Source organism: Ornithorhynchus anatinus, chromosome 2 (genome assembly GCF_004115215.2).
Source record: "Ornithorhynchus anatinus isolate Pmale09 chromosome 2, mOrnAna1.pri.v4, whole genome shotgun sequence".
NCBI classification, from domain to species: Eukaryota; Metazoa; Chordata; class Mammalia; order Monotremata; family Ornithorhynchidae; genus Ornithorhynchus; species Ornithorhynchus anatinus.
Genome location: NC_041729.1, coordinates 4,903,226 through 4,919,857, shown reverse-complemented (window position 1 = coordinate 4,919,857; position 16,632 = coordinate 4,903,226). Strand labels below are relative to the sequence as shown.

The window sequence follows — 16,632 nt, the reverse complement described above, 5'->3', positions numbered from 1 at the left end:
ACTGGAGGGGGGGGGATACAAGGCGATCAGGTTGTCCCACGTGAGGCTCACAGTCTTAATGCCCGTTTTCCAGATGAGGGAACTGAGGCACCGAGAGGTTTAGCGGCTCGCCCGAGGTCACACAGCTGACAAGTGGCAGATCCGGGTTTCGAACCCACGACCTCCGACTCCCAAGCCCGTGCTCTTTCCACCGAGCCCCGCCGCTTCTCTAGAACCCAGGTCTCCGGACGCCAAGCCCCGTGCCCTGGCCAGCGCTTCCTAACGATAATAATAATGATAATAATAATAATGTTGGTATCTGTTGAGCGCCTACTCTGTGCGGAGCCCCGTTCTAAGCGCTGGGGGAGATACGGGGTCATCAGGTCGTCCCACGTGAGGCTCACCGTCTTCATCCCCATTTTACAGATGAGGCAACTGAGGCACAGAGCAGCGAAGTGACTCGCCCACAGTCACGCAGCTGACGGGTGGCAGAGCCGGGATTCGAACCCACGACCTCTGACTCCCAAGTCTCTGCTCTTTCCACTGAGCCCCGCTGCTGCTCTAGAACCCCATGCTCTGCCCAGTGCTTCCTAATAATAATAATAATAATGATAATAATAAATGATGACATCTGTTAAGCGCTTACTACGTACCGGCCACTGTTCTAAGCGCTGGGGGAGACACAGGGTCATCGGGTTGCCCCCCGTGGGGCTCCCAGTCTTCATCGCCGTTTTCCAGATGAGGGAACCGAGGCCCAGAGAAGTGAAGGTCACACAAGGTCACACGGCGGACAAGAGGCGGAGCCGGGATTCGAACCCGCGTCCTCTGACTCCCCGGCCCGGGCTCTCGCCGCGGAGCCGCGCCGCTTCTCTAGGGAGAGCGCCCCGTCCCACCGAATCCACTTCTCCTCGGCTCGACGCTTTTTCTGCGGCCGTAGAACCGTGGGAGTTCTCCGTTCACCTCCTGCGACAAGCCCTAGCGGCCCGAAGGACTTCGCGTTGGGACCCGGGTTCTAATCCCGCCCCCGCCACGGGTCCGCCGCGTGACCTGGGACGAGCCGCTTCTCCGGGCCTCGGTTCCCTCATCCGCGAAATGGGGATTCACTACCTGGCCCTCCCCCCTGCTGTACCGTGACCTGCCTGTCTCGTATCTACCCGAGCATTTAGTACAGTGCTCGGCCCGTAATGAGCGCTCAGCGCATATCGTGATTATTATTACGTCCCTCCCGGCTTCCTTCCAGGAAGGAAAGCGGGCCCGCGCTTAGAAACGTTCTTGCTGGCCCAGGTTTTCCCGCGTCGAATCCCATCCCGTTCCTTCCCGTCGTCGGACGAAGAGGAAAGCGGTCGCTCGGTCGTTCCAACGATGATAGACGCCGAGCACCTAGAGGAGGCAGTCGATCCGTCGGTGCTATCTATTGAGCGCCGCTGGGTGCGGAACGCTGGGCTGAGCGCTCGGGAGAGGACCACCAGAAGGGGACCGGGAGTCACGTGCCCGGCCCACGAGAAGCCGACGGTCTAGACCGTCGTGACGACGGGAAGCAGCGCGGCTCGGCGGAAAGAGCCCGGGCTTGGGAGTCCGAGGTCACGGGTTCGAATCCCGGCTCTGCCACTCGTCAGCCGGGTGACCGTGGGCGAGTCACTTCGCTTCTCTGGGCCTCGGTGACCTCATCTGGAAAATGGGGATTAACCGCGAGCCTCACGTGGGACGACCCGATGACCCCGGATCTCCCCCGGCGCTTAGAACGGTGCTCCGCACATAGTAAGCGCTTAACAGATACCAACATTGTTGTTATTAGACGGGGAGACGGACGGTAGCGTGAATTACAGAATTGGACAGAAGTGGGGCGAGGGTGGGGACCGGGTCCGACCCGGTTTGCTTGTGTGCGCCCCAGCGCTCAACACAGCGCCTGGCGCCAAGTAAGCACTTGACCACTACCACTGTTACGAAGGAAGGGTGCAAATTCATCCATTCGGTCGTATTTATTGAGCGCTCACTGTGCAGAGGGCGGTACTAAGCGATTCGCACTGTACTGAGCGCGCATCCGAAGCTCACGGAAGGGAGATGGAGATGTGAGGGCTGAGTCGGGCAAGGCCTGCTGGAGGAGGCGGCATTTTAATAAGGCCGTGAAGGGGAAGACGGGGATCGTCGGATGGCCGAGCACCGTACTGAGTGTTTGGGAGAGGACCGGAGGGTTAGCAGACGTGATCCCTCCCCTCAAACAGCTTAAAATCCAGGGGGGGAGACAGACTCTAAACTAGGTTTTTGGTTTTAGATGGTATTTTTTTAAGGAGGTATTTATTACCCGCTATCATGTCCTATAATAATAATTACGGTATCTGTTAATACCGTAATTATTGTAATAATCATCGTCATCATCATCGTCGTCGTCGTAACGACGGTATTTAAGTGCTTACTGTGTGCCGAGCGCCGTTCCGAGCGCTGGATTAGATACGAGGTTATGAGATTGTCCCCCGTGAGGCTCCCGGTCTTCATCCCCATTTTCCAGATGAGGTCACTGAGGCCCAGAGAGGTGAAGTGACTTGCCCACAGTCATCCAGCTGCCAGGTGGCGTGGCTCAGTGGAAAGAGCACGGGCTTTGGGGTCAGAGGTCGTGGGTTCGAATCCCGGCTCGGCCACCGGTCAGCCGTGTGACTGTGGGCGAGTCACTTCGCTTCTCTGTGCCTCGGTTACCTCCTCTGTAAAATGGGGATGAAGACCGTGAGCCCCACGTGGGACGACCCGATTCCCCTGTGTCTCCCCCAGCGCTTAGAACGGTGCTCGGCACATAGCAAGCGCTTAACAGATACCTACATTATTAAGCGGCGGAGGCGGAATTGGAACCCACAACCTCTGACTCCCAAGCCCGGCCTCTTTCCACTGAGCCCCGTTGCCTCTCAAGACAGTGTGCACTCAACCGTACTAGGTGCCGGGGGAGATAGAAGCCGGTCATTCATTCGTTCCGTTCACTCAGTGGTATTTATTGAGCAGCGTGGCTCGGTGGCAAGAGCCCGGGCTCGGGAGTCGGAGGTCGCGGGTTCGAATCCCGGCTCGGCCACTGGTCAGCCGTGTGACTGTGGGCGAGTCACTTGGCTTCTCTGTGCCTCGGTTACCTCCTCTGTAAAATGGGGATGAAGGCTGTGAGCCTCACGAGGGACGACCCGATGGCCCCGTATCCACCCCAGCGCTTAGAACAGTGCTCTGCACCTAGTAGGCGCTTAACAAATACCAACATTATCATTATTATTATGGGCTTACTGGGTTCAAAGCACTGTACGAAGCGCTGAGCACCCAACGATCCGGGTGGACGCGGTCCATGTCCCACAGGGGGCTCTCGGTCTGAATTCCCATTTTACAGATGAGGGGACCGTGGCCCAGAGAAGGGAAGTGAGTTTTCCAAGGTGACACAGAGGGCAGGTGGCTGAGCCAGGATTAGAACCCAGGTCTTTCTGACTCCCGGGCCCGGGCTCTATCCACTCCACCATGCAGTTTCAGGTAGGAGGAAGCAATAGATCGTGCAGGCGCGTACATTCGTTGTATTCTTGGGGGCAGGGAGGGGAAGGTGCTGTCCCGATGAGATGCAGAGAAGCAGCGGGGCTCAGCGGAAAGAGCCCGGGCTTGGGAGTCGGAGGTCGTGGGTTCGAATCGCACCTCCGTAACCTGTCAGCGTAACGTGTGACTCCGGTCAAGTCACTTCACCTCTCTGGGCCTCAGTTCCCTCATCTGGAAAATCGGGGTGAAGACCGGGAGCCCCACGTGGGACAACCTGGTGACCTCGTAATCATAATAATAATGTCGGTGCCCGTTAAGCGCTCACTATGTGCCGAGCACCGTTCTAAGCGCCGGGGTAGACACGGGGGGATCGGGATGTCCCACGTGGGGCTCACAGTCTTCGTCCCCATTTTACAGATGAGGCAACTGAGGCCCAGAGAAGCGAAGTGACTCGCCCACGGTCACCCAGCTGCCGAGCGGCAGAGCCGGGATTCGAACCCGCGGCCTCTGACTCCCAAGCCCGGGCCCCTTCCGCCGAGCCCCGGCCGCTTCTCTAAGCGCTTACTGTGAACCGGGCACCGCGCTGAGCGCTGGCGGGGGGTGGGGGGAGACGGAAGGTCGTCAGTTTGGCCGCGGTCCATCTCCCACGCGGGTCTCGCAGCCGGGCGGGAGAGAGTAGGATTTAATCCCCATTTTACAGATGAGGAAACGGAGGCCCGGATTATTCGACTCTTAGGCCCGTGCTCGCTGCAGCGGTCGCCCGTCCGCCTCTGCGGCGTCACGGTGGCCCCTGAGGCCGTCCATCCCCTCGCCCCCTCCGACCTCACCCCGCCACTCTCCGCCCCTCTAACGCCGAAACTCCCCCTCCCCGTCCCTCCGCCGTCCGGCCTCCGGCCCGCCCTGCCTCCTCGTATCCGTCGGACGATTACCCCCCCCCCCCCCGTTCGAGGCCCCCCGGAAGGCCCGTCTCGTCCCCGCCTTTCCTCTCCCCCCCTCCCCCCCGCCTCGCTCCCGCGCCGCCCGGCGGGGCCGGGCGTCGGGGTTCCCGTCCCCCCACCCCGGTCACCGCGTCTCCCGCCCTCTCCGCCGCCTCCCGTGCAGGAGCTGAACAAGAAGAGGACGCAGAAGGAGATGGAGCACGCCATGCTGATCCGGCACGACGAGTCGACGCGGGAGCTGGAATACCGGCAGCTGCACGTGCTGCAGAAGCTGCGCTTGGACCTCATCCGCCTGCAGCACCAGACCGAGCTCGAGAACCAGCTCGAGTACAACAAGAGGCGGGAGAGGGAGTTGCACAGGAAGCACGTCATGGAGCTGCGGCAGCAGCCCAAGAACTTGAAGGTCACCCCTCCGCCCGCCCCCCCCGACTCCCTCCCCCTCGCCCCCGGGCGCGGACCCGCCGCCCTCTTGGCGGGGCGGGGGTCGCCGGGGCCCTTCCCGGCCGCGGGGCACTTGGGCGGGGACGGCGGGAGAGCGCAGCGGGACCGGACGCCGTCCGGGCCCGCCCCGAGGCTGGGGAATGGGCCCAGCGATGACGACGACGACGACGACGGTGATGATGCCGCCGATGGTATTTAGTAAGCGCTTACCCGTCGGTCTCGTCATCGGCGGGGTCGACGGAGCGCTTCCCGGGTGCGGAGCGCCGGGCGGGGCGTCGGGAGAGCACAGTAGAACCGAACGCCCTCCGGGCCCGCCCCGAGACTGGGGAATGGACCCGGTAACAGTAACGATAACGATCATAAAAACGGTAACGGCGGTATATAGTCAGCATTTACCCGTCGGTCTCGTCATCGGGTGCGGAGCACCGGGCGAAGCGTCGGGAGAGCGCGGTAGAACCCAACGCCCTCCGGGCCGCCCCGAGGCCGGGAAGTGGAGCCGGTAATGATGACGACGACGATGACGATGGTATTTATTAAGCGCTTCCTGGGCGCGGAGCGCCGGGCGAGGCGTCGGGAGGGCGCCGCGGGCCCGGAGGCCGGCCGGGTCCGCCCGCGGGCCGGGGAACGGGCCCACCGACCCGTCGGTCTCCCGACCGGGGGGGAGGCACGGAGCGCTTCCCGCGTGCGGAGCACTGGACGGAGCGTCGGGCGAGCGCCTTCTCCGAGAAGGGCCGGCCACCGGGCCCCGGGCACCACCGGCCGGAGAGGCCCCGGGGCAGGGCGGCCGGCGGCGGCCCGACCGGACGAGTTCGGAGCTGGAGTCCCCCGGCCCCGCCCGCCCGCGCCCACCCGTCGATCCGATGGATTCGTCGGTCTCATTCCGAGAAGCAGCGTGGCCGGTCACCCCACTCCTCCGGGCCTCGGTCACCCCGTCCGGGAAACGGGGATGGAGAACCCCGAGCCCCACGCGGGACGAGGGACCGGGTCCCACCCGCTTGCCTGTCGCCACCCCAGCGCTCAGTACGGTGCCCGGCACAGAGCAAGAGCTTAACGGATACCATCGTCATCGTGATCGTCATCGCCCCCTCCCAGCCACGCCCGGAGAGGGGGCGGGGAGGACCTCGCGGCCGACTCCCCGCCGTCCCCCGAGCCGAGCCCGGGCCCACCTCCTCCCCCTGACGGTCCGGTTCCCCCCCCCCCCCGACCCCCTCTTCTCGGCAGGTCATGGAATTGCAGATCAAAAAGCAGTTCCAGGACACTTGCAAAGTCCAGACCAAGCAGTATAAAGCACTGAAGAATCACCAGTTGGAAGTTACTCCAAAGAATGAGCACAAAACCATCCTGAAGACCCTGAAGGACGAGCAGACGAGGAAGCTGGCCATCCTAGCCGAGCAGTACGAGCAGAGCATAAACGAGATGATGGCTTCTCAGGCGGTACGTGCCGAGCGCCCCCGGCCTGCGGGCCGCCGGACCCAGCCCGGGGGAGGCGGGGTTAGGCGAGAAATAACGACGTTGGTGCCCGTGAGGCACTTAGCGGGGGCCGAGCGCCGGTCCGAGCGCCGGGGTAGATCCAAGGTCATCAGGTTGGCCCACTTAGGGCTCGCGGTCTTCGTCCCCATTTGGCAGAGGAGGTCACCGAGGCTCAGAGAAGCGAAGCGACTCGCCCGCGGTCACACAGCTGACGAGCGGCGGAGCCGGGATTAGAACCCGTGACCTCGGACTCCCAAGCCCGGGCCCTTTCCGCCGAGCCACGGTGGAGACCGTCCCGGCCCACTCCGGGCTCACGGTCCAGAAGGGGGGAGGCGGGAACGGGTCACCGGGCGTCGGTCGTGCGTCCCTTCGCCCGTTGGTGGTTAGTGAGCGCTCACCGTGTGCAAAGCACTGTACCGAGCGCCCGGGAGAAGACGACGGAGGAGGTAGAAAACTGCACCGTAGGCACGCGGTGGGAGGAAATAGATCGCAGGGCGCTGTACTGAGCGCTGGGGCGATGACGATGACGGTGTCTGTTAAGCGCTTACTACGTGCCAAGCACCGTTCCGACAGCGAAACGGATACCGTTAAAGGAAAAAGGAAGTCGGGAGACACGATCCCCGCCCTCAGAGAGGTTTCGGTCAGTCCACCGGAAGCAACCCATCGATCCGTGGCGGTTAGCGAGGGCCCGCCGTGCGCGAAGCGCCGTACCGAGCGCCCGGGACGGGAGGAAGGCGGAAGGCAACGGGCGACCGAACGGCGGGCACGTTCTGGGAAACGGGGCCCCGCGGGCCGGATCCCGCCCTCCTCGACCGGGGTCCCCCGGGGCCGAGGGGCCGGGGGAGGGGGGCGGCGGGGGGCAGCCCCCGCCGGCCGAGCTCAGCGCGCGTCCTGCCGCCCCCGCAGTTACGGCTGGACGAGGCTCAGGAGGCGGAGTGCCAGGCCCTGCGACTGCAGCTCCAGCAGGAGATGGAGCTGCTCAACGCCTACCAGAGCAAGATCAAGATGCAGACGGAGGCCCAGCACGAGCGGGAGCTCCAGAAGCTCGAGCAGAGGGTGTCTCTGCGCAGGGCCCATCTGGAGCAAAAGGTAGGGGCTCCCCGGTGGACGGGGTCCGCCCTCCCGGACTCCCCCGGGGCTCCCCGGTTCCTGAGACCTGCCTTCCCAGACTCCCTCGGGGCCCCCCGGTGGATGAACCCCACGCTCCCAGACTCTTCCGGGGCCCCCCAGTAGTTGAGGTCGGGGCTCCCGGACTCCCCCGGGGCTCCCCGGTGGACGGGGTCCGCCCTCCCAGACTCCCCCGGGGCTCCCCGGTTCGTGAGACCTGCCCTCCCGGACTCCCCCGGGGCTCCCCGGCGAATGAGATCCGTGCTCCCGGACTCTCCCGGGGCACCCCGGTGGATCAGGCCCGCGCTCCCGGTCTCCCCCGGGGCTCCCCAGTGGATGAACTCCGCGCTCCCGGACTCCCCCGGGGCCCCCCCAGTAGTTGAGATCGGTGCTCCCAGACTCCTCCGGTGCTCCCCAGTGGATGAGGCCCGTGCACCCACACTCCCCCGGGGCTCCCCAGTGGATCAGGTCTGTGCTCCCAGACTCCCCCGGGGCTCCCCAGTGGACAAGATCTGTCTTCCCAGAATCCCCCGGGGCTCCCCAGTTCATGAGACCTGCCCTCCCGGACTCCCCCGGGGCCCCCCGGGAGTTGAGACCGCTGCTCCTGGACTCCTCCGGTGCTCCCCAGGGGATGAGGTCCGCGCTCCCGGACTCCCCCGGGGCCCCCAGAGCATGAGGCCTGTGCTCCCGGACTCCTCCGGGGCCCCCCGGGAGTTGAGACCGCTGCTCCCGGACTCCTCCGGTGCTCCCCAGGGGATGAGGTCCGCGCTCCCGGACTCCCCCGGGGCCCCCAGAGCATGAGGCCTGTGCTCCCGGACTCCTCCGGGGCTGCCCTCCGGACCCCCTCCGGGGTGGCGGCGACGCCCCCCGCCCCCACCCCCCGCGCCGGCCCCGCCTCGGCCGGCCGGGCCCGGGAGCCAGAGCGGGGCCGGGCCGTCGCGGGGGTCGAGGGGGCGGCTCCCGGCCCCCCGGGGCCCCCCGGCCCCAGCGACCGGCGGGGGGCGACGAGGCCCAAGCCTTTTGGGGCGATGACGGGCGACCCCCTGCTCCGCCCCAGGTCGGACAGTGAAAGTGATAATAATAATCGCCGCATCCGTTAGGCGCTTTCTCTGTGCCGGGCACCCTACTGAGCGCTGGGGTGGAAACGGGCAAATGGGCTTGGACCCAATCCCCGTCCCACGAGAGGCTCACGGTCTCGATCCCCATTTGACAGATGAGGTCACTGAGGCTCAGAGAAGTGAAGTGGCTCGCCCAAAATCGCCCGGCAGACGGTCGGCGGAGCCGGGATTAGAACCCACGACCTTTCGACTCCCAGACCCGGGCTGTGGCCGCCGCGAGCGTGTGTGTGTGCGTGTGTGTGTGAGTCTGTGAGAGAGTGAGCGGGGGACCGAGTCCGTATCTGTATGAGAAGTAGCGTGGCTCAGTGGGTAGAGCCCGGGCTTGGGAGTCAGAGGTCGTGGGTTCGAATCCTGACTCTGCCACTTAGCCGTGTGACCTTGCGCAAGTCGCTTCACTTCTCTGGGCCTCAGTTCCCTCCTCTGTCAAATGGGGATGAAGACCGTGAGCCCCAGGTGGGACATCTCCATCTCCCCCGCTCTCTCCTTCTCGCCCGGGCTCTTGCCACCGAGCCACGCCGCTTCACGGTATTATTTACCGCGCGCTTACTGTGTGCCGAACGCCGGTCTGAGCACCTGGGAGAGGCCGGTGGGACCATCGGCCAGACCCGTTCCCCGCCCGCACCGGGCTGACGGTCTAGAGGGGGAGAATCTAAGGGTCGCCCGGAGATTCGAACCCAAAGCGCCGGATCGCGGAGCCCAGACCGCCCACCGTTACACTCCGGGGCCTTCGACCCACAAGCAGCCGGCGGAGGCCTGCGGCGGGAGCCCGTCGGCGCCGTTCAGCCCGGGCCCGGCGTTTAGTACGCTCACCCCGTCTCTCTCTCTCCTCAGATCGAAGAGGAGCTGGCCGCCCTGCAGAAGGAACGCAGCGAGAGGATCAAAAACCTCCTGGAAAGGCAAGAGCGAGAGATTGAAACTTTCGACGTGGAGAGTCTCGGAATGGGATTCGGGAATTTGGTCACATTAGATTACCCTAAGGAGGACTACAGATGAGATTAAATTTCTTTCCTTTTTTTTGTTTTTTTTGCCATTTACAGAAAAAACAAACAAACCCCCCCCCCCAATAAAAACCCAAACCGACCCCCCCCCCCACCACCACAAAACAAACCGACCCAACGAAACAGAAACGGAAACGAAACCCCGCAAAACCACATTCCCCATTGGAAGGGGCGTTGCTCTCGTGCGCTCTGTCTCTCTCCCTCTGTATCTCTCTCTATCTCTCTCTTACTGTTACTGACATCGTGTCGGACCTAGTGCCTGTACCTTCTAGTCCATCAGGACCTCCCCGCCTCCCCCTCGCCCCGCCGCCCCCCCCCCGTCCGCCCCCCGCTCCCCTCCCCGTGTCCAATTTCGGGGCAGGCCCACGCCTCGCCCCCTTAGACCCGTAGTACGTCACAGTGTTGAAGTGATTCAAAACGTTTCAGCGAAAACTTTGGAGACAGTTGCAAACCAAACCGACGACGACAGAAAAAAAAAAAAAAAGAGTGGATGGATGTCGCTTTGAGAAATCACTCATTGCCACCGATCTCTGAAAGTAAAGCAAAAAAAAAAATACCCTATATATATGTATATGTACATAGGCATACATATATATATATGATAGATGCCAAGGAGGAGAGAGACACAATGTCCGCAGCCTTACACCTTTAACTAGCTGCTGCATTCTTTTATTTTATTTAATTTTTTTGGTATTTATTCATCAGGAATTAAAAAAAAAATACAAAGTTTTATTAAAGATTGAGAAATTTGATACATTTTACAGAAACTAATTGTGATGTACATATCAGTGGTGACATATTATTACTTTTTTGGGGGGTAGGGAGGGCGGGGGGGCGGGGGGGGCCGGGGGGGGGCGGGGCGGGCGGGGCGGGGGTCGCGTGGGGAAGAGATCTTGTGATTTTTAAGAACCTGCCGGCAAGGCTTTAACTTGCCTTCAGCATACTCTGATTGTATCATAATCATTTTCTGCTGTTGCAGAGGATGTGAATACATTTAAGGAGCTCACAGAATCCCAGGAGCACAAATTGGGCTTTGGCAAATCGTGTATTTTGTGTATAGAAGGAATTTAAGGAGAGGTTTTACTTATTTTCATATTGTATTTTAACTGTTTCTCGGATCAGATTTTTTTACTTCCTCCTCCTCTTCCTCCCCCGCCCCCCCCCCCCCCCCCCCCAAGGCCGCGTTCGGAATCCAACCCCGTCTCTCGATCGGATCGCCTCGATGGCCCGTTTTCTTTATTCCTCCCCTCTCCCCGCCGTCCCCGCCCCAGACCCATAATCTCGGTCATAAATATTGCATTCTCCACACTTTCAAACTGTGTATTTTCTTACAATAAAAAACGGTGAAAAAAAACAAGGCTTTACTTCTTCTGCATGCACTTTAAAACCATTTTTCAGGTTCCGAGGAAGAGCATGTGACCTGTCAGAGCTTTTAATTATATTTGTAAATAAAAGTGTTCATCACGACGCCTCGCTGTCTTATTCGAGCGAGAAGTTTTCCTTCCGGCGGCCGCGTGCCGAGGAGGCCCCCCGCCCCCGGCCCTCCTCGCCACCCCCGGGGCGGGTGGGCGTCCGCAGCCCGGGCCCCGGCCGGATCGCCTCCTTCCGACGCCCCGACCGGACCCCCCGACCGTGGACGCCGGCCCCCGAGTCCCCTCCCGTCGGGACGACCAGGTAAATAATCATCACGAGGACGGTATCTGCCGGGCGCCGTTCTAAGCGCGGCGGGATGTGGGGAGACACGGGGTCATCGGGTCGTCCCCCGTCGGGCTCACGGTCTTCATCCTCATTTTCCAGATGAGGTCACTGAGGCCCGGAGAGGTCAAGAGGCTTGCAGAGCAGACGGGCAGCGGAGGCGGGATTAGAACCCACGGCCTCGGACTCCCGAGCCCGGGCTGCGGCCACTGAGCCCCGCTGCGTCTCCTGAAAGGTAAAGGCCGGGTCTTCGACCCGTGGTCTCGATCGATGGATCGATGGGATTTATCGAGCGCTTACCGCCTGCAGAGCGCAGGACTAAACGCTTGAGAGCGTCCGATACAACAGTCTTTTTGGGGGCGTGGGGGGGGGGCGGTTATGGCATTCGTTAAGCGCCCACTACGTGGCAGGCAGCGGTCTAAGCGTCGGAGTAGATCCAAGATAACCAGGTTGGACACAGTCCATGTCCGTACGGGGCTCACGGTCTTAATCCCTGTTTGACGGATGAGGGAACCGAGGCACAGCGAAGTGACGGTATCAGTCGATTAGTCATATTCATTAAGCGCTTACTGTGCGCAGAGCACTGTATTAAGCGCTTGGGAGAGGACGATACGACAATAAAACGGACACGTTCCCCGCCCACAGCGCGCTTAAAGTCTAAAGGGGGAGACGGACACGAATAGAAATAAATAGCATTTGATGATGATGATGATGATTGTGGTTTCTGTGAAGCGCTTACTATAGGCCGAGCACTGTACCGAGCACTGGGGTAAATAGAGATAACCATGATAATAATAGTAATGTTGGTATTTGTTAAGCGCTTACTACGTGCAGAGCACCGTTCTAAGCGCCGGGGGGGATACGGGGTCATCGGGTTGTCCCACGTGAGGCTCCCGGTCTTCATCCCCATTTTCCAGATGAGGGAACTGAGGCCCCGAGAAGCGACGTGACTTGCCCACAGTCACCCAACTGACAAGTGGCAGATCCGGGATTCGAACCCATGACCTCTGACCTGTTTCCACTGAGCCACGCTGCTTCTCTGGACGACAGGGGACCCACAGTCTAAGTACGAGGGAGAATAAAGACCAAAAGCCCATTTTACAGACGAGGAAACAGACCTCGAAAAGCGGAAGTGTGTTGCCCGGGGTCACGCAGCAGGCGAGCGGCGGGCCCGGGATTCGAACTCAGCTCCTCCGGCTCGCAGGTCAGCGCTTTTCCCACCAGACCACACTGCTGCTTCCGGCCCCGGTGCCTCGCCCTCTCCCTGACCGCCTTTGGGTCGGGAAGGGAAAGGGATGGGAGATACAAGTCCGACCCTCCGGCTGCTCCTGCTGCCGTCACTCGGTCGGTCGTATTTATGGAGCACTTACTGTGCGCAAAGCACCGTGCTGGGGCTTCGGAGAGGACAGCGGAACAGTCAACGGGCCCGTTCCCCGCCCGCAACGAGGTGACGGTCTAGAGGGGGAGACAGACGTTAATACATCTATAAATGAACGACAGATACGGACATGAGTTTTGTGGGGCCGGGAGAGGGGATGGATGAAGGGAGCGAGCCCGGGCGACGCGGAAGGGAGCGGGAGATGAGGAAGAGCGAGGCTTAGTCCGGGAAGGCCTCTCGGGGGAGGCGGGCCTTCGATAAGGCTCCCAAGACGGGGACGGTCGTCCGGGGGATCCGAGGAGGGAGGGCGTTCCCGGCCAGAGGCGGGACGGGGGCGAGGCGTCGGCGGAGGGACGGGAGAGATGGAGGGACGGCGAGAAGGTGGGCGTCAGAGGAGCGGAAGGGAGGTGAGGGGGGAAGGGGCCGGGATGGACGGCTTTGAAGCCGACGGTGAGGAGTTTTTGTTTGCTGCGGGGCTGGGTTGGGTGGGTGTCCGCTGGAGGGTCTTGAGAAGCGGCGAGAGGTGGCTCTTGGTGCTCCCCGAAGCACGAGCCGCGTCCAGTCCGGCCCCGGGGAGCCGCCTCCGCACCCTCCGTCGCCGTCCGGGACCACCCGGCCGCCCGCCCCGAACCTCTGAGTTTAAGAATGATCGCGGCGTTTGTTTAACGCTTACCCCGTGCCAGGCCCTGTACTAAGCGCCGGGGTGGACGCAAGCAAATCGGGTTGGACGCCGTCCCACGTGGGGCTCACGTTGTTAGTAGCGGCGTGAATCAAGCACGCTACTTCAAAAGCGTAAGCGGCGGATAGAGCCCGGGCCTGGGAGTCAAAAAAAAAGGTCGTGGGTTCTAATCCCGCCCCCGCCACGCGTCTGCTGGGCGGCCTCGGGCAAGTCACGTCGCTTCCCTGGGCCTCGGTGACCTCGTCCGGCAAACGCGGGGTGAGACCGTGAGCCCCACGTGGGACGGGGACCGTGTCCGACCCGACTGACTTGTATCTTCCCCGGCGCTTAGTACGGCGCCCGGCACGTAGTAAGCGCCGAACGGATACCGTAATTATTAAGTACTCACTCTGCGCAGAGCACTGTACTGGACGTGCGGGCGAGAACGCACAGGTGGGAACGAGAGCCGGGCACTGTCCCCGGGCGGTCGGGGGGACGCTTGAGAGCGAAAACCACGACAGCCCCGGGCGGCTTGTTTAGAGTAATAATAATAATGATGGCATCTAAGCGCTTACTATGTGCCAAGCGCCGTCCTAAGCGCCGGAGGGGACGGGATTTGCAGCGCGGCCTAACGGAAAGAGCTGGGGCCTGGGAGGCAGAGGCTTTAATCCCGGCTCCGCCGCTTGTCTGCCGGGTGACCTTGGCCGGGGCATTTCACTTCTCTGGGCCTCAATTTCCTCAGCTGTAAAATGGGGATTCGATCCGTTCTCCCCGCTAGTTAGACCGTGAGCCCCGGGCGGGACAGGGACCGTACCCGTCCTGATTACCTCCGCCCTTGCCCCAGCGCTTAGAACAGCGCTCGGTAGATGGTAAGCACCGACAGACATCGTCTTCTAAAAATACGATAGTGGTGATGGGGTGGCTCTGAGCTATCCACATCCCCACCCTCAGGGCCCGGCAGCAATAATGATAATAATAATAATGGAGTTTAAGTGCTTAATATGTGCCAGGCACTGTACCGATGATGATCTTGGTATTTGCTGAGCACTTACCGTGCGCCACGTTGCCTTCAACTTGGGGCAAGAATACCCCGGCGGGAATTGGACAGGGTCCCTGTCCTTCCGAGTACAATCAGTGGTATTTATTGAGTGCTTACTGGGCGCAGAGCACTGTACTAGGCGCTTGGGAGAGGCCAATATGGATTTATAGACACGGTCTCTGCCCACCATGACCTTGGGAAGCAGACATTATTAATGATGATAATAATCACGGTACTCGTTAAGCTCTATGTGCCGGGCGCCGTACTAAGCGCTGGGGTGGGTACGAGCAAATCGGGTTGGACACGGCCCCTGTCCCGCTTAGGGCTCCCAGTCTCAATCCCCATTTTCCAGACGAGGCAACCGAGGCCCAGAGACGTGCCCGAGGTCACACAGCAGACAGGTGGAGGAGCCGGGATCAGAACCCGCGACCTTCTGACTCCCAAGCCCGGCCTCCGTCCGCTCCGCTTCTCGTTAATATGAGTCGACTCCGGATCTGTACCTCAGTGCTGCGGGCTGTGGGTGGGGTATAAACTACTGATTAGAGGGGAGAAATCCAAGTGCGTGGACAACGTCCGGGAGACGGGAAACAGGGGAAGAAGGGTTTAATCGGGGGAGGCGCTGGGGGTCGTCACTGCCGGGATCCGGAGAATATTAACCGTGGTACTTGTTAAGCGCTTCTTCTGCGGCAGGCCCCGTTCTAAGCGCTGGGGTGGATACGAGCCGATGGGGTTGGCCGCGGTCCCTGTCCCACGGGGGGGCTCTCACAGCCTCCATCCCCATTTTGCAGATGTGGAAACTGAGGCCCAGGGAAGGGAAGCGACTCGCCCGAGGTCCCACGGCCGACCCGCGATGAGAACCCAGGTCCTTCCGCCTCCCAGGCCCGGGCCCTCGGCGCTCGGCCGCACCGCTTCTCCGGGGAGATGATGATAATGCTGGTATTTGTTAAGCGCTTACTACGTTCAGAGCACCGTTCGAAGCGCTGGGGGAGAGACAGGGGAATGAGGTCGTCCCCCGTGAGGCTCACAGTCTTCATCCCCATTTTACAGATGAGGGAACTGAGGCGCAGAGAAGGGAAGTGACTTCCCCACGGCCACACAGCCGACAAGGGGCAGAGCGGGGATTCGAACCCATGACCTCTGACTCCCAAGCCCGGGCTCTTTCCGCCGAGCCACGCTGCTTCTCTAAGATCCACTGCGTACGTTGGCATCGGAGGAGCGGAGCGTGCGGGCCGGGCAGGAGGACACCGGCGAGGAGAGGTCGCGGGGGGCGAGCCGAAGGAGTGCGGGACCCTTGGTGGACACCCTCTCTGCCCAGAAGCGCTTACTAAAGTCCACAGCGGGAAGGAGAGGCCGTTCAAAGGAATTGGAGAGATGGGGAACGAAGGGGGGGGGGGGCGAGAGCGCGCGTCTGTGGAAGTGAGGTGACAAGGAGAGGGGACGCCAACTCGTCAACGGAGGTGACATCGCCCTTGGGGGCAGCGGAGGCGTGAGGCTCCTCGGTGCCCCCCGATTCCCTCCGGCTAAAGCGGCGGACCCCATCCCCGCCCCCATTTTACTGATTTGTATTGACGTCCGTCTCCCCCGCTCTAAACTGTTAGCTCGTCGTGGGCGGGGATTGTCCCTCTTTATTGGATTGTGCTTTCCCAAGCGCTTAGTACAGTGCCCTGTACAGAGTAAGCGCTTAAGAGAAGCAGCGTGGCTCAGTGGAAAGAGCCCAGGATGGGGAGATAAGAGATCGCGGGGTCCAATCCCGGCTCCGCCGCTTGTCGGCTGCGTGACTTCGGGCCGGTTGCTTCACTTCTCTGGGCCTCAGTGACCTCATCTGGAAAATGGGGATGAAGACCGCGAGCCCCACCCCAGCACTGAGAACAGTGCTTGGCACAAAGGAAGCGCTTAAATACCAACGTTATTATTAGAGAAGCAGCGTGGCTCAGTGGGAAGAGCCCAGGCTTGGGAGTCAGAGGTCGTGGGTTCTAATCCCCCCCTCTGCTGCCGCTTCTCAGCTGCGTGACCTTGGGCAAGTCGTTTCACTTCCCTGGGCCTCAGTTTCCTCATCTGGAAAATGGGGATGAAGACCGTGAGCCCCACGGGGGATAACCTGATGACCCAGTATCCACCCCAGTGCTTAGAACACCGCTTGGCACAGAGTAAGCGCTAAACAAATACCATTATTATTATAAAAATGCTAGGAGAGGGGAAGGGAGCCCCCCCCCCGCCCTGCAATCCAAATTAAGAACGAATTGCCCGAGCAGGAGTCCTCCCTGCTTCTTCAGCGCAGAAAGAATCGGTCGGTCGGCGGTATTCACCGCGTGCACAACCCTG

At 61.5% G+C, this 16,632-nt stretch overlaps 1 protein-coding gene across 9 annotated transcripts in view; it reads left to right on the top strand.

Annotated features, from left to right (window-relative positions):
* The window catches only part of TAOK3 (TAO kinase 3), a 107,610-nt gene extending 97,287 nt beyond the window's left edge, over positions 1 to 10,323 (top strand). For all 9 annotated transcript variants that reach the window (XM_029053437.2, XM_029053420.2, XM_039910110.1 and 6 more), the window contains 4 exons: positions 4,570 to 4,809; positions 6,069 to 6,281; positions 7,224 to 7,406; positions 9,374 to 10,323. In XM_029053437.2, the coding sequence (XP_028909270.1) occupies positions 4,570 to 4,809; positions 6,069 to 6,281; positions 7,224 to 7,406; positions 9,374 to 9,535 (798 nt within the window). In that variant the 3' untranslated portion in view covers positions 9,536 to 10,323. The remainder of the gene's footprint in view (positions 1 to 4,569; positions 4,810 to 6,068; positions 6,282 to 7,223; positions 7,407 to 9,373) is intronic.
* Positions 10,324 to 16,632: the final 6,309 nt, after the last annotated feature.